The 26,797-nt window shown below is 40.9% G+C and overlaps 2 protein-coding genes and 1 non-coding gene across 3 annotated transcripts; 2 read left to right on the top strand and 1 right to left on the bottom strand.

Moving 5' to 3' along the window:
* The first annotated feature begins 5,272 nt into the window (after positions 1 to 5,272).
* LOC131242434 (protein MIZU-KUSSEI 1) lies at positions 5,273 to 6,231 on the top strand. The gene has a single exon (XM_058241054.1). The coding sequence runs from the start codon at positions 5,316 to 5,318 to the stop codon at positions 6,057 to 6,059; it is 744 nt and encodes a 247-aa protein (XP_058097037.1). The 5' UTR covers positions 5,273 to 5,315; the 3' UTR covers positions 6,060 to 6,231.
* A 2,089-nt stretch (positions 6,232 to 8,320) lies between these two features.
* Positions 8,321 to 8,423, bottom strand: LOC131244877 (U6 spliceosomal RNA). The gene has a single exon (XR_009170649.1). It is a non-coding gene; the product is annotated as a U6 spliceosomal RNA (small nuclear RNA).
* A 16,683-nt stretch (positions 8,424 to 25,106) lies between these two features.
* On the top strand, positions 25,107 to 26,038 carry LOC131242432 (transcription factor MYB73-like). The gene has a single exon (XM_058241053.1). It carries the CDS (start codon positions 25,298 to 25,300, stop codon positions 26,009 to 26,011), a length of 714 nt encoding a protein of 237 aa, XP_058097036.1. The 5' UTR covers positions 25,107 to 25,297; the 3' UTR covers positions 26,012 to 26,038.
* The last annotated feature ends 759 nt before the right edge of the window (positions 26,039 to 26,797 follow it).

Genomic DNA, 26,797 nt, shown 5'->3' with positions numbered 1-26,797 from the left:
AATGAATTTTCAATCATAGTGATACCAAATCTAGGAAGAAGCTTGAGAATCAAACTCCCTAAAAACATGACATACAAGACTTCTTGGTTTTTAGCCAAAAAATAGTCTGCCTAACCCATTGTGCTCTTAAATTTCTAAGCTTTTCCTTATTTTCGATGCAACTTCTAAGCTCAATGGATCAAAAGTTATGTTTTGACTAAAACTTATTATAAATAAGTAAAAATGGAAATAAAATAAAATTTTAACTGTCAATTAGATGGAATCTCACAAATTTGGCATAGGCAACCCAGCCTAGCAGGTTGGTTGGCTAAAGTAACTTCTCCTGCCTTAAAATTATACATGCTATGTTGAATAATTCATTCCAATTTGTGAGATATGACTATTTGTGTTTCTATGATCCTTATCACTTCTGCCTTCCATCGGATCTTCTCTGATCGATCTTATACATGAAAGTGTCCCCTCTACATCAGGGAAGTTGTGGGGGAGTGAGAGTAAGGATAACTCATGACACATTTGAATAACTTAATGTGCATAGTGACATATGCAGTATGTCAGTGCATGTGCACACTTTGGACATTTGAAATTTGACTGTGAGCACGTGGACATGTGGGTAACTACCGGATTCTTTTCCACAAGATTTCGATGTCATATGACACATTTTCTTGAATTCAATGGTCCTGTGATTCCAGTTAATGAGCCATTGTTTTAGTTGGATGTATGAGGCAGAAGGATTCTCGTTTAATATCTATGAGGGTTCGACGTCCTAAGAATCTTTGTTAGTACTACGGTGATGTGTGCATGTCTTTTCAGAGGACCGAAAGCCTCTCCAGCAACAGTTATCTGCAGCTTTTGAAACACTAGAGCTGTGTAGCCCATCTTCCGGTGCATTTTTCATCCACTCTCTCAATCAGCTGAGAGTTCTCATGCTCGCTGTACATTCTGAAATTAAGACTATTCAAAACTCAGGTGGGCCATACTTGAACTTCTGAGTCCAGGTGTTGTGCCTCGCTTGAGTTTTGTATCAAGCTGATTTTTTTCATTGAGATTCGTACTGGTGAAGTTCACCTGATGTATGCAGTGGATGAAATATAAACACCATGGCGAGCCTCCCAACACAAATCTATAGCTGGCATGAACTCTCCAATTTTTCTCTGTGGTGTGGTCCACATGAGTCCTGTATCGGGCTGATTTTTAATTCTAAAGACTAAAATCGAGGGGAGCATATGATGAACGGAGTGGATATCACACGCATGTCACGGGGGCTTCGCTGAGCTCAGACATTAGGTGCTTTATATGCTGCGTACAGCCATTGCTGTGGAAGATTCCTGTACCTCTCTTTTTGGAAGCTTGGAGATCTTATCGAGGAGATGGGTTTTTTTTTTTTTTTTTTATTATTATTATTATTTTAACACATGCACCCGACACACGCACCCACGCACGCCTAAGTGGGATTTCTCCACTTTGGAAGATATGTCGAGGAGAGTTGCTGACTCGAGTGCCTAACATCTGAAGAAGTTACCTTCATGGTTCGTTGGTCCACCTAAGCAACGGCGGATTTCGGATTGAGAAAATACATTCACTGGCCTTGTTTTGCTTAGGCATATCAGTTATTAATGAAATTGGCAAAACTATGATTAGAAGAATTACGTGATCCTCGACATGAATATATTTAATGCATCCCAGGGCCCAGCCTGTAAATGTGGGACCTCTGGTTCAATGATCAGGACTGCTGATTTGATGGTCCCTCTATGAATTGACCTTGGCCCGAAAATCTCCATTGAATTGTGATCATTGCTGTATTATTTTATCGACCATCTGTTTCCAGGACAAAATTCAGGGTTTTAGATCTTCCAGTTGAGAAGATTTCCAGATCTTGGTACAGATATGGTGGATCCATCATATCAACGGCCTGATCACCAAAATAGTAGGCCTAGTGGTACAAACTCAGGCCTCGAGGATCTTATAGATATTACCAGCCCAAGGATCATTATACAGTAGTTTTTTGGTTGTATATCTGGAACCCATTTTTCAGTGATCCAGACCATTGATTTGTCTGGCCGCTCCTTGGATAGACATTCCCCAAAATTACTTTTATTGGGAAATACTAAACTTACAGTTCCTGGACTAAAAATAGACGGTTAATAAGGGATACGTAACGATGCTCCCATTCAACCGAAAAGTGACCCAAGATTTGTGGCTAGGATATTTCTAACTGGGATATTTCTAGGGCATGGTCCACTCCTGGCGGGTTGCATCCAACCGAGGGTCTAGATTATTGAATCATGGCCCCTAGTTGCACGGACTAAAATTATAGATGTTTGTTTCAAGACAAATTACAAAAGCCGAATCGAGGCTTTGAAGAATGTACTCGGCTTTTTATTTCTTACAAATGGGGCTATGGATCGGTAATCCAGACCTTTGGTCTGTCGCATCCGAGCAGTTATCGATTACATCCTAAAATTATACTCGATATAATGATCCAACCTCTGGAATTATGGCTTATAAATGGATGGTTAAGAATAAAAATTCAAAAGATTAGTGGCTAGGATCTTCAAATCATGGTAATTTTTTTGGGCATCAACGATCAGCAATGGGACTCAGAATCATCATACAATGGGACCCACTTTTGAGAAGTTAAAACCCGAGAATATGAGCAAAGGCTCGGGTGGTGGACCCGAGAATATAATACGTCTCTAGAAGTGATGTACCAATCAACTCTATTGGCATTAATTTTTTGAGGCGACAATGATATTAAAGCGTACGTTTTCATTTGCTTTTTCTCTCATTCGAAACATCAAATCCATTCCAGCTGATCAAACCAAGAGAGAAAAATGGACAGATAGATCACTGCCACGTGTAAATATCTAAGGCTATTATGATGAGCTAAACACAAAGTACCTAACATATAGTGTTGATTGATGGCGATTTATCCTAAAAGAAAATCCAATATAGATACTTTTTAGTTGTGATGCTAACTCTACATTAGAGCCCAAGTGATTTGAGCCGTTGGATCGTAGCAGCCACTGGCTTTACGATCTCCTGTTGTGATTTTGGCTGTACCATGTTTTTATGTTTTGCACCGAGGCCCATGAAAACAACGTCTTGTAGCGTTTGGCTGTGGTTAAATCACTCTATAAGAAACGCCAACTCGTGGATGCTATTAGCCGGCCCTACAAACAGTTGAACAGTAAAAACGGAACGAGTACGCTGGATTGTAGTAGAAAAGCCTACACGTGGAAGCGGATTGCCTACTACTCAGTGGGACCCGCCGCTAAGTATGTGTCTTATCCACACCGTTCATCCGTTTTATCAGCTCATTTCAGGGTATATTCCTAAAATTTGAAGCATATAAAACCACAATTGGACAACACCACAGGAAACGGTGTGAATACAACATTTACCGTTGAATTCTTCTAGGGGACGACCGAAATTTTGAATCAAGTTGATATTTGGGTTTTCCATTCATGCATGTCTACGTGACCTTATGAACAGGTTGGATGACAAATAAACATCACTTTGGGCCCTAGGAAGGTTTCAGCCTTCGACTTCACTATCCCCACCGTTTCCTGTGTTCTGGTCCACTCGAGCATTGGATATGCTTCAATTTTGGGTTCATGCCGTAAAATGATCCGGAGAAACGGATGGACGGCGTGGATAAGATACATATACTGAGTTAGTACCCAATTCCTTTGCCACTGTGGTGACTCAGCTACAGCGTGGGTCACTACGCACCGGGCCCACATGCGGAGATGGTCCGACGATTTGAGCAGTTCATTTTATCTTTAATGATCTAAATAAACCACTAACCCAGAATTGTATTCCACTGATGGTCCTATCCCTTGATTTTTATAGATGAATCCGAGCCATTGAAAATTTCCTTTTCATTGTTTTAGATTCTTCTAGAGATATGTTGGTCAGAGTCATCCTTTCAAGTTAATTTTCCTTCAATTAACTTTATGGCATAGAGTCCACAACATGGACGGTTCCGATCATCAGATCACGTAGGATGTGGGCACTATGAAGAGAGGGGGTGCACATTTTAGATCCTGAGTCAACGAACTAACTGAAATAAAGAGTAAAAATGAAAATTCGGCGGAAGTTTTACAGTAGGTATCTTTGATAAACTCGCAGATAGAAATTGAAAACGTGTCAAGCATGACCTCAAATTAAACTGTCCAAAATTGCGGGACCCATTTTAGATAGTTCATCATCCCAAATTCAAATTGTTTTTAATCTCAGCCATGAAATAAGTGTCCACCAATCGAGTATTTACACGATCAAACTGGTGTAAATTTTGGTTTGTGATCCATGTAAAGGTGGGGCTCACCATTTAGACGGTTTAATCAACCATCAAACTCTGCAAGACTACCAATTTTATTTATTTATTTTTCCTTAGTGTCTTTTCCCATTGAATATGGACGGCTGATGAATTTTTCTCATTGCAGGCATCAAATGGAAGAGTTAGGATGGTGTGATTCTGGATATTCTTGGTTCATATCCATGCACTATGAGGTCCATTAGAACAACCGTCCAGATCACCATATCACATGCCCCACATATACAAAATGAGAACCGAAGGATACTTTGCATATCATTGTTGACAGACCATGCAGTTTTCTCAATTTGTTTGTGTGTAGAGAGAGAGAGAGAGAGAGAGAGAGAGAGAGAGAGAGAGAGGTGTATGCATGTTCACATTGTCTGATTCAGGTCATTTTTGGGGCATGGCCCATCCATCATGAAGGTCATTAGATCAACTGTCCAGATCAGCATGTACAAAAATGACTACCTGAGGATACAAAACACATACGACTCTCTCTCTCTCTCTCTCTCTCTCTCTCGATAGATAGACAGATAAACAGGTGCATGTATTTGGGAAAGAAAAAAGAAAAAGAAAAAAAAAGGGAGAGAGAGAGAGAGGTGCACCCTCAATAATTAGAGAAGGGTCTTCTAGGTGGGGGACGGAAGAGCAAAAAGCACTTGATAGAGATACTATGTGATGATCAGAGAAGCACATGCCAAAGTAGCAAGCAAAGAAGGTGGGCCACCTTTTCCTTGTTTTGATGGTCCAACTTCCCCTTATCTTATCACATTCACCGCCCATCTTTCCATCACTAAACTTGGTCACATCAATACCTTTGCTTTATATATTTTTTTTCTCTATAACCAACTTGAAAGTCTCTTTCTCCTTCTCTCTACCCCCACTTGAAAGATTCCAAAGGACACCCAACCACCTTCCTCAAAACACTCCTCTTTCACATCAAACACCTATATATACACTTCCAATTCCTTTGCTTTCTCTTCATTAACCTCCTCACATGTCCCACCAGCCCCCTCTCCTCTTCAATTCATCTCCACCCTCCATTACTCTTCCCATGTCCTCCCTCTTCCCCCAACATCCATGCCAATCCATGGAGAATCCAGCAATCCTGTCATTCCTCCATCAAACATCCAGCAACAAGAGACCGAAGATGGGTGGTTTCTTTCGGATGTTCAAGCTCTTCCCACTCCTAACCTCTGGGTGCAAGATGGTGGCGCTGCTGGGCCGGCCACGCAAGTCTGTCTTAACCAGAGATGCCACCACGACGGGGACGCTGTTCGGGTATCGTAAAGGGAGGGTGAGCCTAGCCATACAAGAAGATCGAAAGCAAGCGCCTGCATTCGTTATAGAACTTCCGATGCTTGCAAGCACATTGCATAAGGAAATGGCATCTGGGCTGGTTAGGATTGCACTCGAGAGCGAGACGAGAACACACAAGAAGAAGCTCTTGGAAGAGCAGGTGTGGGCCGTCTATTGCAATGGCCGCAAGACCGGGTATTCCATCAGGAGGAAGCAGACATCCGACGACGAGCTTCATGTCATGCAGCTCCTACGTGGAGTTTCAATGGGTGCAGGTGTTCTTCCATCTCCCTCCGAGAAGGAAACTTCCGATGGAGAATTGACCTACATAAGAGCCCGGTTCGAGAGGGTGGTCGGATCAAAGGACTCTGAGGCTTTCTACATGATTAATCCAGATGGAACGGCTGGGCCCGACCTGAGTATCTTCTTTGTAAGGATCTAATGCAATCTACTGCAATTCTTTTCAAAAATGTAAACTACATGCAATCTTCTTAGTGGGATGTATGAAATTCACTTACCCAAAGCCTACCTTCAATTCTAATGTTTTTGATTTATCATGTTGCAATAACAGCACCATACAAGCTTTTAATGCTTGTTTAGAGTGGAATTAGTTATCCATACTCACAGATTAAAAATCTCACACCATATTTTATGTGTAGTGGGCCATGTTTTAGTTTTTAACACAGTCCTTTGATCACTAACCTCGGACTCTATCGATCATCTCGGCTGCTTAATTATCTTTTAAGGAGCAACACAAGGGCAAGAATCTGGTGCAACCCATTTGTACATTTCGTGCAACTTACATGAAACTGTTATGCGCATGGTTGAAAATTCAGTCTGGACCGTCCATCAGATGGGCCTTTATGTTGATATCCTGTTGTGAAGTTTGTATGGGTAGGAAAATCCTAATCCTCTAAAGTGTGGGAGCGGATTGGGTGTTACCCTTACTGAGGAGTCCACCTTGATGACGTGTTGTATATCCACACTGTCCATCCGTTTTTTCAACCCATTGTAGGAGTTGGTCCCAAAAATTAATTAGATCCAAATCTCAGGTGGACCACACTACAGGAAACAGTGGTGATTGAATGTCCCACCATTAAAAACTTCCTAGGACCTATTGTAAGGTTTTCGTAATGTTAATTTGCCATCCAACCTTTTCATAATGTGAACTGGATGATGGGAATATACAAAGATCAGCTTGATCCAAAACTTTTGTGGCCCACAGTTTTTAATATCCATTCACCACTGTTTTCAGTGGTGGGGTCCACCTGAGATTTGGATCTTCTTAAGGTTTGGGATCAAGTCCTAAAATCAGATGGACGGCATGGATGTACATCAAATTCATCAAGGTGGACACCTCACGGTCAGGGTAACACCTAATCCGCTCTCCTAAAGTGTGGCCTGCAAATGGACAATCATAAATGAAAGGCTACTCATGTCATACGATTCGATTTAGAGGCACCTATTGGACGGTTGTGATTATTCGATTGAACGGTTTTTAGGTCTTGAGCCGAGATTGTTGACTGGACAGGCCGTGTCTCCAATAATGTAATTACAATCAGGGTGTGAAGTGAGTTCCCATCACTTTCCAGGAAACAAATCACGTGAAAAGAAAAGGAAGTGAGATGTACCTACGACCACACAAAACCATAAAAGATTGAGAAAAGGCAACCTCGGCTCATACTGAAAAATCTCGTTCTCGGCAATTTTTCGGATGAAATTTTCCTGAGATAATGTTAAAATCTTGCTGAAACTAAAAATATCTAAATATTTATTTTAAATTAACAAATAAATTTAAATATTTATTTACATAACAAATTTCTTAACCTTTTTACTACTTACGATTTAATATCGCAAATTTATCACGATATTTTAGAATCTGCCGGGATTTTGAAAATCTCTTCATTACAAATGAACGGAAATAAATGAAATCAAGCTGGAGAGGGAGAGATTTTGATACTCTTCCGGGGAGTGTGATGGTTGATATACATTCACTTAAAAAATGTTACGGAACATTCAGATCAAACCATCCAAATCGTGGTTCCCAAGTTTAGATGGATGTCAAGCTAAAAATAAAGCTAATTCCATTTCTAAACTGGCAGATTGGTGAATATTTACTGGACGGTCGAGATTAAAACTAGTCCATTTTCCATTAATCGATGGTGGATTATCTATTTACACTAGCTAGATCTCATAAATCAGACAGCTTAACTTAGAGTTAGTCTATGGCATGAGTACAAATTTTAAGTGACATCTTATCAACCACAGGAATCCACCAGAGTATAAAATAACTCTCCTAATCTTCTCGTTGTTATCCTTGCTGTCGTTGGAGACTCAGGGATTTACATTAAGTTAGGGGCCCGTTTGGCCGGGCGGATTGAAAGGGATAGGAAGGGATTGTAAGGGATGGAAGATAAAATCTGGGATTGGCCGGACGTGCCAATGAGACTCGGTGAACCTCTCCGGGGTTATAGCAATCCCATGGATCATAACCAATCCACTGACATCACCATCATTACCTTAAAATCCATCCAATCCCTGCTAATCCATTCAATTTTGCCTGCTGCAATTATTCCCTTGGGGCTTTTTTTTTTTTTTACACACGCACACACACCCCACACACACCCCACACACTCATGCTAGTGGAATTTTCGAGAGTTGAAACTCCTAAGAGTCTACCACCCGAGCAAGAGCAAGGACCCAAAAAATTTGGACCATTTCTCTATTTGTGCGTGTCATCCTTGCGCAGGGGCCATGCTAATCTTCTCTTTATCGTTCCAATTTTAAAGGATGTCTCCGAAGAGACCCCTTAGGGCCTATTTGGATACGCATTTTGGGTTGTATTGTATCGTATTAGAAGTTATGATTTGATGTTTACCGTGTTTGGATTGGAGTAAATAGGAGTTGAATCTCATGCGTGTGAATACAAAGTCTAGCCAAATTTTCAAACCGACGGTAGAGTATTGTCAGTGGGTTCTGTTGCCGTCAATACTTCGTATTTATTGCGCTGTATTCGGTAGCGGATGAAAGTTTGAAACTTGTACAATTACAAGATATTCGGTACCTATGCAATGTAAGATCGGGATCGTTCATTTGGTACATTTCAACGTGAAAATCATCTGGGCTAGAAATTAGAAAGTTCTATATGTCAAACAAGCTACCCGACCCAATTAAGATTGTACAATACGCAGACATAATACGTCCTATCCAAACATTGATCTATATAATATATTGTATACTATGCCAAATAATACCTCCTATCTAAACATTGATTAGTATCTGATTGATTTGCATGTATTCTGAAAACCGTCCAATGTTTACATGAACAGTACCCAAATACAATACTATACGTGAATTCAAACAGGCCCTTAAAACATGTGCAATTTTTTGTAAAACCATTCAATCCCATTCAATCTGCTCGGCAAAACGGGCCTTAGGTGTTTGCAAATCAATTTTTGGACCATTGTAGCTGTTGCTGTTGTTAGAGTCACGACTTGTATTTAATACGATTTTGGTTGGTATTGATACTTCTAGTCCCCCAATAAAGGAAATGGGATTCATGCATGCATGTCAATGATATATGATAGGTGCTGTGGGTGGAGTAGCCTATGACTTTGTGTTTTGGGTCAGGGGCATTTTTCCATATTCAAAGGTCTTTGAGCCTATGTTTCTTGGTTTTTAAGTTGGGTAGCCTGTTTGATTTTTCAACTCAATTGTAATTACCATGTAAATAGGTAATAATTATTTACCTAGGTAACTACCTCATCTTTGCTAATGTATATGTGATAACTTACTTTTTTAACACTTAAATCGAGAATTTTATGAAATCAATGTGGGGCCTATCGTGATGTATGTGACTTATCCACACTACTCATTTATTATGTCAACTGAATTTAAGGCGTGAGGAAAAAAATGAGGTAGATCCAAAGCTCAATTGGACCACACCAAAGTAAACAGCGGGAATCAAACACCTACTATTAAAAACTTCTTAGGACCCTTAAAAGTTTTAGATCCAGCTAATATTTTTATTTTCCCCTTATCCGTGCCTTTGTGACCCTATGAACGGGTTAGATGATAAAAAAACCTCAATGTGGGTCTAACGAAGGAAAAAAATTTCAACGATGGATGAATTAAGGCTATTGTTTCTTTTTATGTGGACCATTTAAGCATTGGATCTGCTTCATTTTTCAGCTCATGCCCTAAAATATTCAAATAAAATAGATGGGCAATGCGCATATATCATATATAGTACGGTGGGGTCCACAAATTTAAGTCAACACTTTTGAATCGATTTTCAAGGTGGAATTACTCTCACATTTTCAAACAATGTGAAAAAGTAATAATTACTTATTTATCATGATTTACATGTATCATGTATTGGGATTTGTACTGCGGAATCACACATATATGGATTTTGGATAGTAATCACAAGAGAACACAAAGATTTAACATGGAAAACCCTTTCAGGAAAAAATCACAGCACAAAGCGACAGAATTCCACTATGAAAGCATAAATTACAAAGAGAAAGGACTTACTCGATTCGAATAACCTTGAATTTCACTCTTGCCACACCCTTTGAAACCCTACAACCTCTTTTAAAAACCCTTAAAATACCTTTAAAAAGCCTTAGCCTACCTTAGAATAGTCTTAAGGACTCCTATTTATAGTTTAGGGAACTCTACCTGCCCACCTCTCTGAAACTGTCTCAAATTTAAGCAGTTCGCATAGAATTTGTGCACCATCTGCGTAACCTTCGATTGGTCGAGCCTAGGCTTCGACTGGTCGAAGGACCTCAGAAATTTCAGAAATATTATTGCTGAACTTTGAGTCGAACTTGCTTCGACTAATCGAACTTTTTTCAGAACTTTTCAGATTTAAGACATCTTTTTTAACAACAATCTTTACCATGTCTTCAATCTTAAAACGTGTAGCTTTTTTTAACATTTTCTCTTATCTCCGCATCACATCATAACTTTTCGTGCATACTCCATACTCCTTTTACACCATCGCCAAGCCTAGAAAAGTTGCACAGAACTTAAACTTCTCTGCAGGAATGACATTGGTGATCATATCTCTAGATTCACGCTGGTATGAATCTTCTCCATTGTTACGCCTCCTTTCTTAAGCATCTGTCAGATAACATGGAAATCCTATTAATTGCTTCACCCGTTAGTACAAACGAGTAATCTGAAGTCGACTTCCTAGTATCCACACTGCCTGCGTAATCTGAATCCACACACCCAACCAACTTTATTCCTGTCTTCCCAAAAGTAAAGACGTAGTCCTTCGTACCTCGAATGTATTGAAGTAACCATCTCACCGCCACCTAATGTTGCTAGCCAGGGTATTTGATCACAACACTGATTGCGCATGAAATCACCGGTTTAGCACAAACCATAGCATGCACTACCAACCACATTCGAATAAGGGTCATGAGATATTTTGCTTTTCCTCATCTGTTTTTGGGACATGTCTTGAGGAGAACTTGAGGAGAGACGCGTAGGGAACGCTCACCGGATTTGCATAGTCTATCACATACTTGATCAATACCTACTCAAGGTATTCTGCCTAAGATAACTAAAGCCTACTCCTCTTCTAGTCTATATGAATATCAATGCTGAGAACCTTTTTTGCAGCCCCCGATCCTTCATTTTGAATGTCTCATTTAAACGAGTATTTGGTACATTGATTTCAGACGAGTCATGATTGACGATCTATATGTTATCAACATACGATTCCTAACTCATCATGAATGAATCAAATTTTATACCACTGCTTAGGCGATAGGTTGTACCATGACCTCCTGCAAACTCTTTTTCTCAGCTCCTTTAACTTCGAACCACTCTGGTTGTTTTATGTAGATCTGCTCTTTTGATTTCTTGTGCAGAAGTGCAGACTCCACATCCATCCATTCCAGGTCAAGACAACATTGGTCAACCAGTGCCAATACGAATCTTATAGATACCTGCTATACCGTCGGTGCGAATATCTCTGAGAAGTCGATCTATTCTCTTTGAGCATAACCCTCCGCTACCAGCCTCGCTCTGTATCCATGCTGTATTCTCCTGAAGATCTAACTGCATCCAACTGCTTCCTAGCCCACTAGAAGCTCCACCAGCTCTAGTGTGTCGATCAGGTACAATGAATCCATTATATCGTCCATAGTCACTTTCTACTTCTCAGCACCAGGCCATAGGAAATAGTGTGATTGAACCTCTACCATTGAAAAATTCTTGGAGGCCATAGAAGTTTTGGATCAAGCTGATGTTTATGTTTTCTCTTCATTCGTATCTTTTTGATATTATGAACAGGTTGGATGACAAATAAACATTAATGTAGGCCCAAGGAAGGTATCAACAGTGGAAATCATTATTCCACATTGTTTCGTGTGGCATGGTCCACATAGTTTTGGATTTATCGAAAATTTGGGATCAACCTACGTCGTTCATCCATTTTTCAAGATCATTTTAAAGAATTATCCAAAAAATGAATCATATCCAAATATTAAATGGACCGCACCACAAATAAGGGAAACAGATTGGCTACCTCCCCTAAAACTGGCCAATGGCTGGTGGTTGGTGCCCTGTGGGCCCCACCATGTTGTATGTGTTTAATCCATGCCATCCATCTATTTTTAAAGATCATTTTACGGTATGAGATAAAAAATAAGGTATATCCCAATCTGAAATGGACCACATTACAGGAAACAGTGTTTAATGAGCATCAACCATTAAAAACATTTCGAGGGCCATAAAAGTTTTGGATCAAGATGATTTTTGTTTTTCCCCTTCATCTAGGCCTGTATGACCTAATAAACAGATTGGATGTCAAATAAACAGTACAGTGGGCCTTAGGAGGATTTTAATGATAGATATCCAATCATTATTGTTTTCATGTGGTGTGGTCCACTTGAGATTTACATACCTCTCATTTTTTGTTATAAATCTCTAAAATGATCTTTAAAAATGGATGAACGTAATGGATGAACTACATACATAATGGCGTGGCCCACAGAGCACCAACCACCCCATGGCTGGTGTTAGGGGAGTGACGTCGACCATTAAAAACTTCTATTGGCCTCAAAAGTTTTGGATCAAGCTGTTATTTGTGTTTTCCTTAATTCATGTATTTTTTTTTAAAAACTTTTGAATAGGTTGGATTTCAAATAAACATTACAATGGACCTTAGGATAGTTTTAATGGTGGGAATCACTCTCCCCGTTGTTTTCTATGGTGGGGTCCACTATAGATTTTTATCTGCCCCATTCTTTGGCTCATGACTTAAAATGATATCTCAAAATGGATGGATGGTGTGGATATAACAAATACATCATAGTGGGGCCATAGAACTTGGTGACGTAACTTAGAGTACGGTATCAGGGGAAGCGGATTGCATAGTAACTCACTACTGAGTAAACTCTGTGAGGTCCATCATGATTTATGTATCTGATCCACTCCGTTCATCCATTTTACCAGATAATTTTTGTGCCTGATCCCAAAAATGAAGCATAATGTTTAAATGGACCACACCACAGGAAACATTTGAATTGAATGTCTATGATCAACATCAACACTAATTGAGAAAGTTGGACGTGTCTTCTACAACCATGTCGGCCACTACATATTAACAATAATAGCTAAACCAGTCCCTCGATAATTTTGTATGTTTCATAAATTCCACCTTGAGATTTTGAGCACAGTAATTTTCATTTTTTGTGGTAGTTGTGTTTCCTTCGGAGAAGTGACCGTTGCGACATGACTCAAAACTGAGTCAATCACTCACTTTGAGCGTGTGTTTTTTCCATAAAAGACATGAATGGGGGTAAGCAAGATTCAAATCCCCCAGACAAGAAATTGACACTCTAAACTAGCACAATAATGGATTTGTTTCAGCTGATGCTTTTGTTTTTTTATTACTTATTTTCATATAGATATTTGAAATGTATTACATCTTAATAATATTAATTTTGTAATAATTAAATATCGACTCGATTCCTGTGGAGTCTTCAAGTCAACACGACCTTCTGGTCCACTTACACTATAGGAATAATAGTAAGTCAATAACACGTAGAACTCCACTAAAACGGTTTTTAATATATGTGGACGGCTCTACGGATTACATGCCATTGCACCTTACAATGGTCTGGGCCAGCACAGGACTGGGACCTAATGAGAAAATTCCATTTTTATTAAGCCTAGCTTGATATGCTTGCCCGAGTAGTTTAAATGATGAGCCCTGGTCCTATAAAAAGTTTCCATCTCTAATTATGGTGCAACTCGTGTCACTCTCGTGTATTAGGGGTGTGGTCCATCATTAATGGACCATGTGCGGTCCGTTTTGAGCCCATGGGGTTGGATTTGGTCTGGCGCTAAAGGTTGATGAAATGGGCTTGGGCTACCTCATTCTTTGACACGCCTAATGGGCTTGACAAATCAATGTCTTGGAAGACCCTTGTTATCCTACCAATCTTGGGAAGCGGCTTGCCTGTCGGATATCCCTTTGGCAACAGATGGTCCAAGCTCTGTGCGGCCTACCTTGATGTATATGTTTTATCCACGCCGTCCATCCATTTTGTAAGATCATTTTACACACGAGTTAAAAATTAATGTAGATCCAAAACTTAGTTGGAACACAGCACAGAAAACAGTAGGAAATGAACGACCACCGTTAAAAAATTCCTATGGCTTTTCCATCCAATCTCTTCATAAGGTCGCACAGACCGGGATGAACGTAAAACACAAATATAAGTTTGATCAAAACTTCTGTGGCCCGAAGAAGTTTTCAACAGTGACCGTTCATTCCCCGCTGTTTTGTGGTGTGGTCCACTTGAGCTTTGGATCTGAATAATTTTTGGGCTCAGGTCTCAAAATGTGCTGAAAAATTGCATGGACAGCTCGATTCACCGGTGGGGGTTAAACGGTTCGGGTTTTGCACGTGTGCTACTTTGGCGCAAGGGAGTTATTTAATACTCTGGCAGAGTATGACACTTGACATGCAGGCACCAAAAAATGGCATAAATTAACTCTAATTAAACCGACAAAATTGTGGAACCCTCTGTTGCTAAGTCGCGTCGGAGAGTCAGATCGGTTGAACAATATACCAACCTCTCATTCGTGCACAATCGTTTATGGAAATAGAACCGTTGGATGTTTTCCATTCTGAACCGTCCATAAAAGTCCACCAACTATTTGTCAGGTGATCAAATAACATTAATTTTTAGTTCATGACACGCTTAAACTGGGGCCCACAATTTTGAAAGTTTAATTTGAATTACTTGTATCCACGTATGCAATTTCTAAGTAATTTGTATGTGTTTCCGAGCGTGTATCATCCATCATACTCTTCCAGAGTATCAAAATGTTTTCTCGGGCCCACAAAACCTGGTTGGACAGAAATGGCCATTGAGGAGCATCCGTTTACGGTTAAACGTGTGAAAGTTACTATTGAAGAGCTTTCTCGTTGGACAGATGGGTAACAAACGTGAGAACTTGACTAGACCAGGTCCGTTAAGATTGCAATCAAGGTTTCATCACCGCCGTTAGACCTGGCGAATCAAAATCTGTATGTCTGGCCTAAAAAATGGGTGGGCCACATTCCAAAAATCAGACCAGTTGGGTGATTTTCGGCATGTAAACGTCAAAAAAAAAATGGTTGTCTTCACCAGTAGTAATGGGCCCATGACGTCGGCCTGAAATTAGGACTGTTCTGCTGCATCCCAGCTACAGAAAGGCTCAGATGGGGTCCTGAAAACGCCATGCTGGGTACATGCATGCATACGAAGCCCATTAGTTAAAATAGGCCAAAGCCCGGTTTGGGTTTAACAGACCAGACCACCCACAGTCATGTATACCACAACTTATGGTACGGTAACATCTTTTCCCCCCATATTTGGTAAATCAGTACCGTCAAAGCCGTGCGGCCCACCATGGAGATGACCATTCTTAGAAGTCGAGCTGATTCGCTCGTGTGGTGGACCTCACATGTATGCTGAGTCCTGTATTGAGTCAAACGGTGTGGCTCACCTAAGGAGCGGGACGGCCTGATATGTGCACAAGGCAACGGGGCCTACCGTTGTCCTTTTTCATGGCGGTGAGGTACTACGAAAGCAAGCATGCTGGGGGGGAATGATTGTACGGTACCCAAGATGTGGTAAGTTGGCAGCAGGTGAGCAGTGACCTTTAGGTTGGAAGCACAGCTGGTTAATCCACGGCCCATCTAGTGTGGCCCACCGATGGCTGTCTTGATTCTTGAACAGACGACCATGACGTTGGGATGATGGGGACGGCTAACTGCTTTGACAGAATGGCAAAATTTGTACAGGTGTGTTTTAGTCTTGCGTAGATACTTTGCTTCCACGGCTCATGTGGGCCCAACCTGTGATCTATGGTCTAACCATCTAGTAAGGTCAGCTTTGGTAGGCCACGGCCAGAAATGATACCAATCATTCGATCGCAGCCATCAATGTGGTAGTTTGCAAATAAAAAGTTGAAACGAACTATACTGTTAATAAATGACTATGATCATGCATTGCTTGTCTTTCTCTGGAGACTAGGGGAGCGTTTAGCACAGGGTATTAGATGAGATTACGTGGGATAAAATTGTATTCAGTCCCGTGAAATTTCATCTAACATTTGGAGATGATGAAAAAGGTTGAAAGTATGTGGGGATTGAATAGCATTTGATCCCGTGGAATTATATTGGGTTGCCATATAGGATTTTCAAGGATTTTGAAATCCATTGCACATGTGGGCCCCACATTGACGCTGTGTTTAACCTTGCCTTCTGTCCATATATATTGTCTTACACGTGACATTCTAGTTACACACACACACACAAGTGAACAACATCCACTGTGAAATTGGCCTGTTGATTATAATTTCATTGTCCACCAAACATAATTTTGTTTAATCTGATGATATCCCGTTGAAATTATTTTTTATACCAAACATAAGATTGGATGGCAACGGTATCATGATATTTACATACATGCAATCATTATGCAATAATAATGTTAATCCCATATAATAAAATCCAATACCATTCAATTCCATGGACAAAACATGCCTTAGAGTTGGCCCACAGTCAGATCTAGACCGAAAAAGTTTGGCTGATGACCCGAACACCAGCCATCTAGCTTGTGTCAAAGTTCTGCCCACCCTCTCCGGTGTATCTGTTTTATTCACAATGTCTATCCATTTGGTAATATCATGTTAATGTATGAACTTAAAAATGAAACATATATAATACTCAAATGGACTACACCGTAAGAAACGGTGGGAAGAGTCACATCCATAGTTGAAACCTTCTTAGGGACTGTTTGGTCGGGCGAATCTCGTGGGATTAGGAGGGATGGGATGAATTTTAAGGTAATGATGGTGGAGTCAGTGGATTGGTTTAAGATGCATGCGATTGCAATATCCCGGACAAGTTCACTAGATCTGTTTGGCATGTCCGGTATATCCCCGGATTTTACCTTCCAATCTGTCCAACCAGAGGATGGGATCAATTTTAAGGTAATGATGGTAATGTCAGTGGATTGTTTTAAGATCCATGGGATTACTTATATCCCCGGACAAGTTCATCGGGCCTGTTTGGCTCGTCATGCATATCCCGGGGATATCGTGATCCCATCCCTGCTAATACCGTGCGATCGGTCCGGCCAAACAGGCCCTTGGGGTTTACAGTGATATTTATTTTTCAACCGAACCTGTACATAATGTTAGATGAAACTGAAGGGAGGGAGAAAACGAAAGATTGATCTACAACTTTTGGACCTGGCTCACTTTTAAGACCGTGCCCTAAAATTAGACGAGAAAATAGATGACCGGCTAGCTGCATCGTGTTGGGGTCCCCACCCAAACCGCGTCCGGTCTGGACGGGAACGGAGTGGCTACTCCCCCTGCCACCAGCCCCGTGGCTGGTGGTCGGTGCACTGTGGGCCCCACCATGATGTATGTGTTTCATCCTTTCCGTTCCTACATTTTTAAAGATCATTTTAGTGCTTGATCCGAAAAATGAGAGAGATATAAATCTCATGTGGACCACACCACATGAAAACAATAGATATTGGATATTCACCATTAAAATCCTCGTAAGGCCTAATGTACTTTTTATTTGACATCCAATCTGTTGATTAGGTCATACAGGCCCAGATGAAGGGAAAAAACAAAAATAGGCTTGATCCAAAACTTTTATGGCCCCTAAAATGTTTTTAATGGTCGATACTCATTCAAAACTGTTTCCTGTAATGTGGTCCACTTGAGATTGAGATATACCTCATCTTTGGTCTTATAACTTAAAATTATCTTTAAAAATAAATGGACAGCATGGATGAAACAAATACATCATGGTGTGGGCCATAGATCACCGACCACCAGCCATTGGCTGGTGTCAGGGGGAGTAGCCAATCCGCTTCCGGTCTGGACTGTACAGGCGCCGTACATGTGGCTGCAGACTCTTCTACAGCGTTCTGTTTTCACACGTTAGCACTGCCACGTCACATCATCAAGTCGGCAGCTCCACGCGGGAAAATATTATCGCAAAAGAGAAATCCCGCTTTGAAGTGGGCCCCACGAAAAGCAAGTTGGTGTGTGGAAATGCTTGCCAGCTGTGAGGACCAAGAAAGCGACAAAACAGCTCCCACTCCAACTGCCCAACTGCTTCCGTTTTCCGGAAAATCCGTCCATCAGATAATTAGAAAGCGCGGCCGAAAATCGGGAAGGGTAGCCACGTGGGCGGCCGAGAATGATTGCATCGTTTGTCGTGGAGCTCCAGTCAACTATTCAAAGCCGATCACGTGAGATTCTTCCAGCCTGGTGTGGGCCCCAGCTGCCGTGGATGAGGCGATGTTAATCTCGTTACCCTTTTTATATTGCACCGATGGAATGAGATGCTGTCATCCAGGCCGTTAGTTTGAGGGGAGCGGAGCCGTTGCTTTCGACTCCAGCTGTAAGTCTGAAGGTAGTTCGAAAACCGAGGGACCCACTTGTCGTACAGAAACGCTCTTAACAGCTTTCCATTAACTGTCATGTTTAAAACGCCAACACACGCACTGTGGAGTTTGAACTTTCAACTGTTCGAGAAAGGAAAACGCTTCCCTACCTATCGCCAGGTGTTACTTTCTCTAACGTGGACAATCGAAGTAACGTGCATGAAATCCAGCCGTCCATCAGCCACACCACCACTTGTTTCGGCTCGATATCAAAAATCACGTCGATTCAACACCCAGATGCACCACCTCAAAAAAATAAAAATTATAACGAAAGCCTATAATGTAATATGGCCTACATAAGTACTGGAATGCTTTAATTTGTGTAATTCTTTCATCCTATGGGTTGGATGCCTTACAAACACCACCGTAGGCCCAACGCAAAACTAACGATATGCATTCCATCCCAACTCCTTCCAATGTTGTGGCCTAATTTAGTGTTGGATTATAATGATTTTCGGGATCAATGGTTAATATAACGTACCGTGCCTGATGGACGGTGTGGATCTTATGAGAGTTCAACTCAAGTGGCTCTCGGTTTGCCAGAGTAACTACCGTGGGGACTAAGCGGTTCCTTAAGAAAAGCTTCCCTTAGCGACTAATGATCAAGCGTCTGTTGCGGCCCGCTGGGACCCACATGATGACTGTTCCATTGATCTTAACTGTCATGTTGCATAATTCAGAACAATGAAAAAGGATGAATTTTGCCATCGCTCTCTGTAAATGAATTCAGAACAATGAAAAAGAACTTTCAATGTGTCATATTCAAACATACAAGATCAAAGGTTAGGATTATTACTAAAGCATGATTTTAGGGCAATAAATTATTTATGTGGTGAAGATATATAATATGGACCGTGAAAATCATAGGACCATCTCAGCGAATGCGCCCCTGTGACTGTGTCGAAGGCTTCGTAAGCGAAATAAACTCTAGTACTAGAACGGCTTCAACGATGTTTCCCGGTTTTAAAGAAGCAAGCTTCCTTAACCAACGGCTCCATGAATGCAGTCATCCAGAGCTTACACGTGTTATCTTAATATGATTACATATGATCCGGGCCGATCATCTAGTAGGCTCCACCACGTCCTTGGTAGAATATAACGGAGGCGGTGTAGCCAGTGACCTCAACAATAGCCATCGAGGTTCCTAGCTCATTTTAAGGCATCAACCCAAAATTAAAGTATATCCAAAGCTCAAGTGGACCACTACCTAGAAAAACAGTGTGAATAATGATGTTCACCGTTGAAACCTTCCATGGGTCCACGGTGACATTTATTAGTCATCCAACCTATTCAGAAGATCGCACATATTTGGATGAACGGCAAACACAACTATCAACTTGATCCAAAACTTTTGTGGCTCTAAAAAAATTTTGAACAGTAATCTTTCAGTCCCCACTGTTTCTTGGGGTGTGGTCCACTGAAGTTTAAGATCTGTTTCATTTATGGTCTCATGCCTTAAAATGAGCTAACAAAATGGACGGACATATGATAAAACACATACATTATGGTGACACCCATATAGCTTTGACACTAGCAAGATGGTTGGTGCTAGGTCATCAACTAGACCGGTCAAGAATATAACTGGGTGTGGATTCAGTGGGAGTGGATTAATTGTGGCCTTTGCCTCACTCAGCACTGTGCAGTCCTGACCATAGAGCCTACCTTAATGCGTGCATTGTATATCCATGCCATTCATCTGTTTTTTAAGTACATTTTAAGGCATGAGCCTCTAATGTGTGCATTGTATATCCATGCCATTCATTTGTTTTTTAAGTACATTTTAAGGCATGAGCCTAAAAATAAAGTAGATTCAAATCTTAGGTGTACTACACCATAGGAAAAAGTAGTAATTGAATCATCCATTGTTAAAAACATCATGACACTTCACATGATGCTCATCTTAATGTTTATTTTTCATCCAACTTGTTGTAAAGGTCACCTAGTCTTGGATGAAGGGAAACAATATCAAGTTCCAGAACTTTTGTAGGTCAATTATCACCGTCACTTTTTCTTCAGTGTAACCCACCTGAGATTTGGATCTGCTTAATTTTTCATCTCATTTTGTAAACCGAGCTGGTAAAATGGATGGACAGTGTTGGTACACAGTATATACATCAACATTTCATTTTTATTTTTTTTTTACACACGCGCACACACCCCACACACTCACGCTAGTGGAATTTCACCACCTATGGGCTCTTGAACCCTTGACTGGGAGTTGAAACTCCTGAGAGTCTACCAGCTGAGCAAGAGTAAGGACCCAGTATATACATCAACATATGCCCCATGGTTCCTAATCCCTCTTAGATACAACTAGATCAGACTTGAAGGAGTTCTGTGGGGCCACCTTGATATAAGTATTGTATATCTACATTGTGCATCTGTTTGGCTAGCTCATTTTATGATATGGCCAAATGATGCAAATTTAAATATATGTGGACAACACATGAAATAGTGGTAATCGTCCATTAAAAACATTTTGTGGCCATGAAGGTCTTGGATTACCACTAGCAGACTGAGTGGAGATACCTTGTTTCAACACTTGAGGTCTTGGTATCGATCCCTAGTGGGGGTGGCTAACATAGAGTGTGTGTACTGACATGGGTGTGTACTAACAAGCTAATCCAATATGTGTGTGTGTGTGTGTGTTTTCTTTTCATCCAAGTCTTTATGACTTTATCAATAGATTTGTTAGCGAATAAGTATTATAGCAGATGTTTAATGTGTTGTATTTAATGTCTTAAATCTAATAAGATTCTGTACAGATTTTTTACGCAACTGTGAAAGTGCGATATTTATTATCAATTTCGTTTATGATTTTTTCCGATTTTAATTGGAATTCTTCCTAAAACTATGTATACGAGCGTAAACGGGATTGAAAAGGATTATTCTAAGGGATTATAAGGCTTTTTAAAGAGGTTTTAGGGTTTGCGAAAGGTTTAGCAAGGGTGAGATTCAAACTTGTTTGAATTGAATAAATCTTTTTTCTTTCTAAGTGCTGTTTTCATAGTGAAGATCTGTCACTTTGTGTCATAATTTTTTGCCGAAAGGATTTTCTATGTTAGATCTTTGTGTTATCTTGTGTTTGCTTGGTGCTCTTGGATTGTTATTCTAGATCCATCTCTATGTGATTCCACAATCTAAAATCCAACATAATGATCAATGTTTCATTTGATTTGGTCCCTTTTAGGTTTGGATCTACATCGTTTTTGAGGCCATGACTTAAAATGAATCGGCAAAATACACGCGCAAGAGTATGGATGTACAACACATGCATGGACCTATTAGACCTCTCACCTCAGTGAGGTCTCTGCACACAAAATAACCATAATTAATATATTTTTTAAAAAAAAACTTCAAATTTTGTTTTTCTTTTTTTAAATTTTCAAATATTAAAATTTCTTTTAACTAATTCCATATCTCCCTTAATAATTACCCATTGACTACCATTCAAGCATCCTCTCTCTCTTTCTGCAAGTGTGGCGCTAGCTTGGTTGTACGTCGTCCCAATGTGTTTATCACACCCGCTTACAAAGAATTAAATTATTTATTATTTATTATTTTTATTTTCGTTATTTTTAATTATAGTTATTATTATTATTTTTTAAAATCCAAACTTTTCCCAAGATTTCTCAAAATATGATAAACATGTAACTTTATCATTGCCAATGCCGTTGGTTCGAAACTCTAAGATTTTCCACTCTTCCAGAGCTTTTAGGCAGCCACGTCAGTCGCACTTGTGGTGAGATCAACGGCTTGGATCACAGGCTCATACCCAGAACGAAATGATATTCTCGATGCACTGTAATCAGTCGGGGGTGTACAGGAGAAAACCTCCCGATATGGGCTGCCGTTTACTTGAAGTGTGCACTGTTGTTTGGACGGTCAGGGTTCCATAATAAATGAATGGCAGATGTCTTGGCAATGAATAGCTGCAAATTTTTTTTTTTTTTTTCTAAAACGGTGTCACCATGCGTGTGCGGTACCTGCTCGTTCGCTGGGTGGGCCTAAACTCTTAGGGTGAATTTTGGATGCCTAGGATCTTCCAAAATAGCAGATTTTACTAGATCCACACGTGTGTTACGAACCATAAAACTATCACTCTAGATCGCTTGGAACACTGCCACATTTATGCTCGATGCACTAGGTTGCTTCACTTTCAGGGCATCTGAACACTACAGTCTCAATTACAGGTGTTATTGGCAAAATTGAACTGATCCTGTGTACCAGAAGGATTACCAATCACAAGAGAAATATCTCCAAGTTGGAGCAAATTTATGTCTTAAGCTTATAGAGTACAGAGCTCGGGATACATAATAAGTGACTCACCCAATGAAACATTAGCCCTAAGTTCAGCCATCTGCTGACAAACTTTGGTGGGAGAGAATCATTTCCCAAGCTAACCAAATTGTTTAGAACTTAACACGAAATAGAAAATCTTAAGAGAATCCTGCGTTAAATAAAGAAAGGAAATATAGAGAATAATTTCACCAAAAGATCATGCCAACCAATGCAAGCCTACCAGTATTTTTGAGAGTAGAGTCACATCCTAATAAAGTCTATTTAGTGAATCTAGCATATCCTACATGGATACCCAATTATTAAAATCGCCAAAGGACCTAATAAGTAAAGACGTTGCAATTGAAAAGAGATAAGCAAACAAATCAAGCTCAAGCCTTTAATAAAAGTCTATTAGCTTGACTTATACATTGGAGGACTCTCCTGTTGACTACATCTCCTTATTTCTTTGTAGCTCCATCAATGGGCGCACCTCCACAATTGATAATATCTATTTGACCAAATTCCAACGGTAATAATAAAAACCCTACACGAAGATTTAGGGATGGTTCTCTTAGGATTTCAAGTGGTCCAAGTGAGGCCCACAGTTCTTTGTTTTTTTGAGTCTTATAGTGAGCGGAATTCGGTTGGGCTTACCTCATGCGATGGCTGGGCGTGGTCCCAGGTCCCTATCTCTTAATCTTGTAGCCCGTCTAAGCTTATTTGTATGCTTGCTTGAACCGTGTACCTTGCGCAAGGTTATCTTGGCTAATGGCCAGCCACGTCCTATGATCCACCTGTCAATAAGGTATATGGGCATCATGCTCATCATGGATCCGAAAAATAATTATGATTAACTACTCTGGATGGCCACACCATGAGAGATGGGACTCCCATGATTAGTTTTATGTATTGGATATCATAATGCTTATATATGCAATTCTATCCATTCATCTATTGCCCCTTATTAGGATGGAAAGATTTACCCAACAATCACAGTATTCCAAAATTTAGTCGGCCTAAAGGTTTTAGGTATAATTTCAGAATGCGGATTGCGTCCTACCCCAGCCTGTCTCTAGCCACGGCCGGATAATTCTGTTGGTGGCCCACCGTGATGTATTTGTTTATCCACACCGTCCATCCTTTCTCTCACATCATTCTAAGGAATGAGCATAAAAATGAGGCTGATCCAACGATAAAGTGGACCTCACCACATCTGATTCTTGCATTTAATGCAACCCAAACTTATTATTTGGTGTGGTCTACTTGAGCGTTGGATCTACCTCGTTTTTGTGTACATGCCTTAAAATGATCTGATAAAAGGGATAGATGGCGTGGATAAACAGATACATTACAATGGGCCCGCCCCCCGCCCACAGAACTGCTCGCGTAGTGACTAACTCACTACGCTTGGGCATACTAAACTCTGTAACTTCCACCATGATTTAGGGCCTGAGCCAAAAAATGAGGCATATAGAATGTTCAAACAAAGGTAGCGTAGCATAGGGACAGGGTGGATTGCAAGCACGATGAAACGTTTTCCACGTTAGGGGAAAGTGACCCCGTTACTAACCAGCGGGGTCGGATTGAGTAGTGATCCCTTCAGTAGGGAGGTCTCGGTACTCGTCCATGTAGTGGCCTGGGTATAATGTATGTTGTCCATCTGTTTTCCATCTCATTTAATAGAATAAGTCAAAAAATGACACAGATCCAAATCTCAGGTTGACGCACATTAGGAAACAGATGTGATTGAAGACCCACCGTTAACATCTTTCGATGGCCCATTGTAATGTTTATTTGCCATTCAACCTGTTGACTAGGCCACACAGTACTGATGAAGGGAAAACAAAAATATCAGCTTGATCCAGAACGTGTGTGACCCAAAATGTTTTTAATGGTGGGTCTAATCATCACTGTTTCCTGGGGTGTGGTCCACCTGAGATTTGGATATGTCTCATTTTCGACTAATAACCGAAAATGATATGAAAAAAATGGATGGACGGTATGGATAAAACAATACAGCCCAGAGTACGGACGAGTAATGACTTTGGTACGGGAGGGGTTACTACCGAATCCGAGTCCCTGCCCTGGCGTGGTACGCAAGCGTTTTTCCACGTGTTTGTGTCGTACCTACGCCCACGGCGCCGGTTAGCAAACACCAGACTTTTAAACAGACAAATGTTCCCCGAGAGGCAGAAAAGAAATGAAGAGAAAGAAAGAGAGCACGAGTTTAAAACCCCCAAATGAGCGACTTTCTAAGAAACCGACGAAGGCAGAAACCAAACACCTCTCTTCCCATTCTACCCCCAAACAAATACAAAAATCCCACATTTCCCCTCCCCATATAAATATCCGAAGAGAAGCTCTTCTCATCCATCATCCATCTGCTTCTGCTTCAATCATCTCTCTCATGGAACCCATAACCACAACCACCAGTTCCTCTTCGTCTTCCTCTTCATCCTCCCAAACAACCACAACAACAACCACAACGGAGAAAATCAAAGGCCCTTGGAGCCCCCAAGAAGACGAAGCGCTCACCGACCTCGTCCACCGCCACGGCCCTCGTAACTGGTCCCTCATAAGCCGCAGCATACCCGGCCGATCCGGAAAGTCGTGCCGGCTTCGATGGTGCAACCAGCTCAGCCCCGACGTCCACCACCGCCCATTTTCCTCGGCCGAGGACGAAGCCATCATAGCCGCCCATGCGCAGCACGGCAACCGGTGGGCCGCCATAGCGAAGCTCCTTCCCGGGCGTACAGACAATGCAGTGAAGAACCATTGGAATTCTACGCTCAAGAGAAAGGTAGAAGAAACGACGCTGTCGGTGGAAGAAGACGGAGAGAGGAAGCAGCAGCGGCCGCGGATGTCGGCATTTCGAGCCTTTTCGTCTGACCCACCGACGACGCTCACTCTGGGTCTGACACACGCGACGGAATGTAGATCGCCTCTTTTGAGAATGCAAGAGCCTGCTCAGTTTCCTATTTCTTCCAAACAATCAGATGAAGAAGAGAACTCGAGATCTAGTGAATTTTCGAAGATGGGTCTTTTGGAGGTGATGAGAGAGGTGATTGCTAGAGAGGTGAGGGAGTATATGACTTCCATGCTCGCTAAGACGGTTGGCTGATTCAATCCAGTACATCGCCTCTCTCTCTCTCTCTCTCTCTCTCTCTCTCTTCTTCTTCTTCTTCTTCTTTTATTTTTATTTTTTTATTTTAATTCTTCTCCCCTTTTGTAGTTATTTGTTTGAAAGTAGATCATCGGCGAGCAATTGCCGATTACGATTAAACGAAGTGGGTTTTGTAATTTGAAATATGGGAATGATCTACAATCGGATATTGGATCTAACCATCATGTTTTATGGATCCGAATCCGAAAACTAGACCCGATACAATCTCTGGCCGGGTTGGAGAAGAAGACTGGATCTAGTCTTCACTAGACTCAACTGGATATTTAATAATCAATTAAGGATATTTAATAATAAATTAAATTTATTTAAAATACTGAGAGATAATCACATCCAACGGATTGGACGATAAGTTACCGTTCACCTGCCGATGACTTGCTTGCGTGCAAAATGCAACCCATCCAATAACACGTCAGCGCATATGTGGGACTTACAGAGATGATCCACCCCGTGCATCAGTTTCTCAAGCTAACAATGGGACAGGATTTAAAAAATCAGACAGATCCAAAATTCAGGTGGGCCACACTACGGTAAACAGTAGGGAGTGAAGGCCCACCATTAGGAACTTTGTGGGGCCACAGAAGTTTTAGATCAGAATTATATTTGTGATTACAGTTTATCCCAATGGTAATAATCTTATGAATAGACATATAAGCATAACGGTCCACTCTAAGAAGGTTTCAAAGGTGGACATTTTTGTTCTCAGTGTTTCCTGTCGTGTGGCCC

The sequence above is a fragment of the Magnolia sinica genome, chromosome 4 (genome assembly GCF_029962835.1).
Source record: "Magnolia sinica isolate HGM2019 chromosome 4, MsV1, whole genome shotgun sequence".
Taxonomy (NCBI): domain Eukaryota; kingdom Viridiplantae; phylum Streptophyta; class Magnoliopsida; order Magnoliales; family Magnoliaceae; genus Magnolia; species Magnolia sinica.
This window is presented reverse-complemented; position numbering and strand designations above follow the sequence as displayed.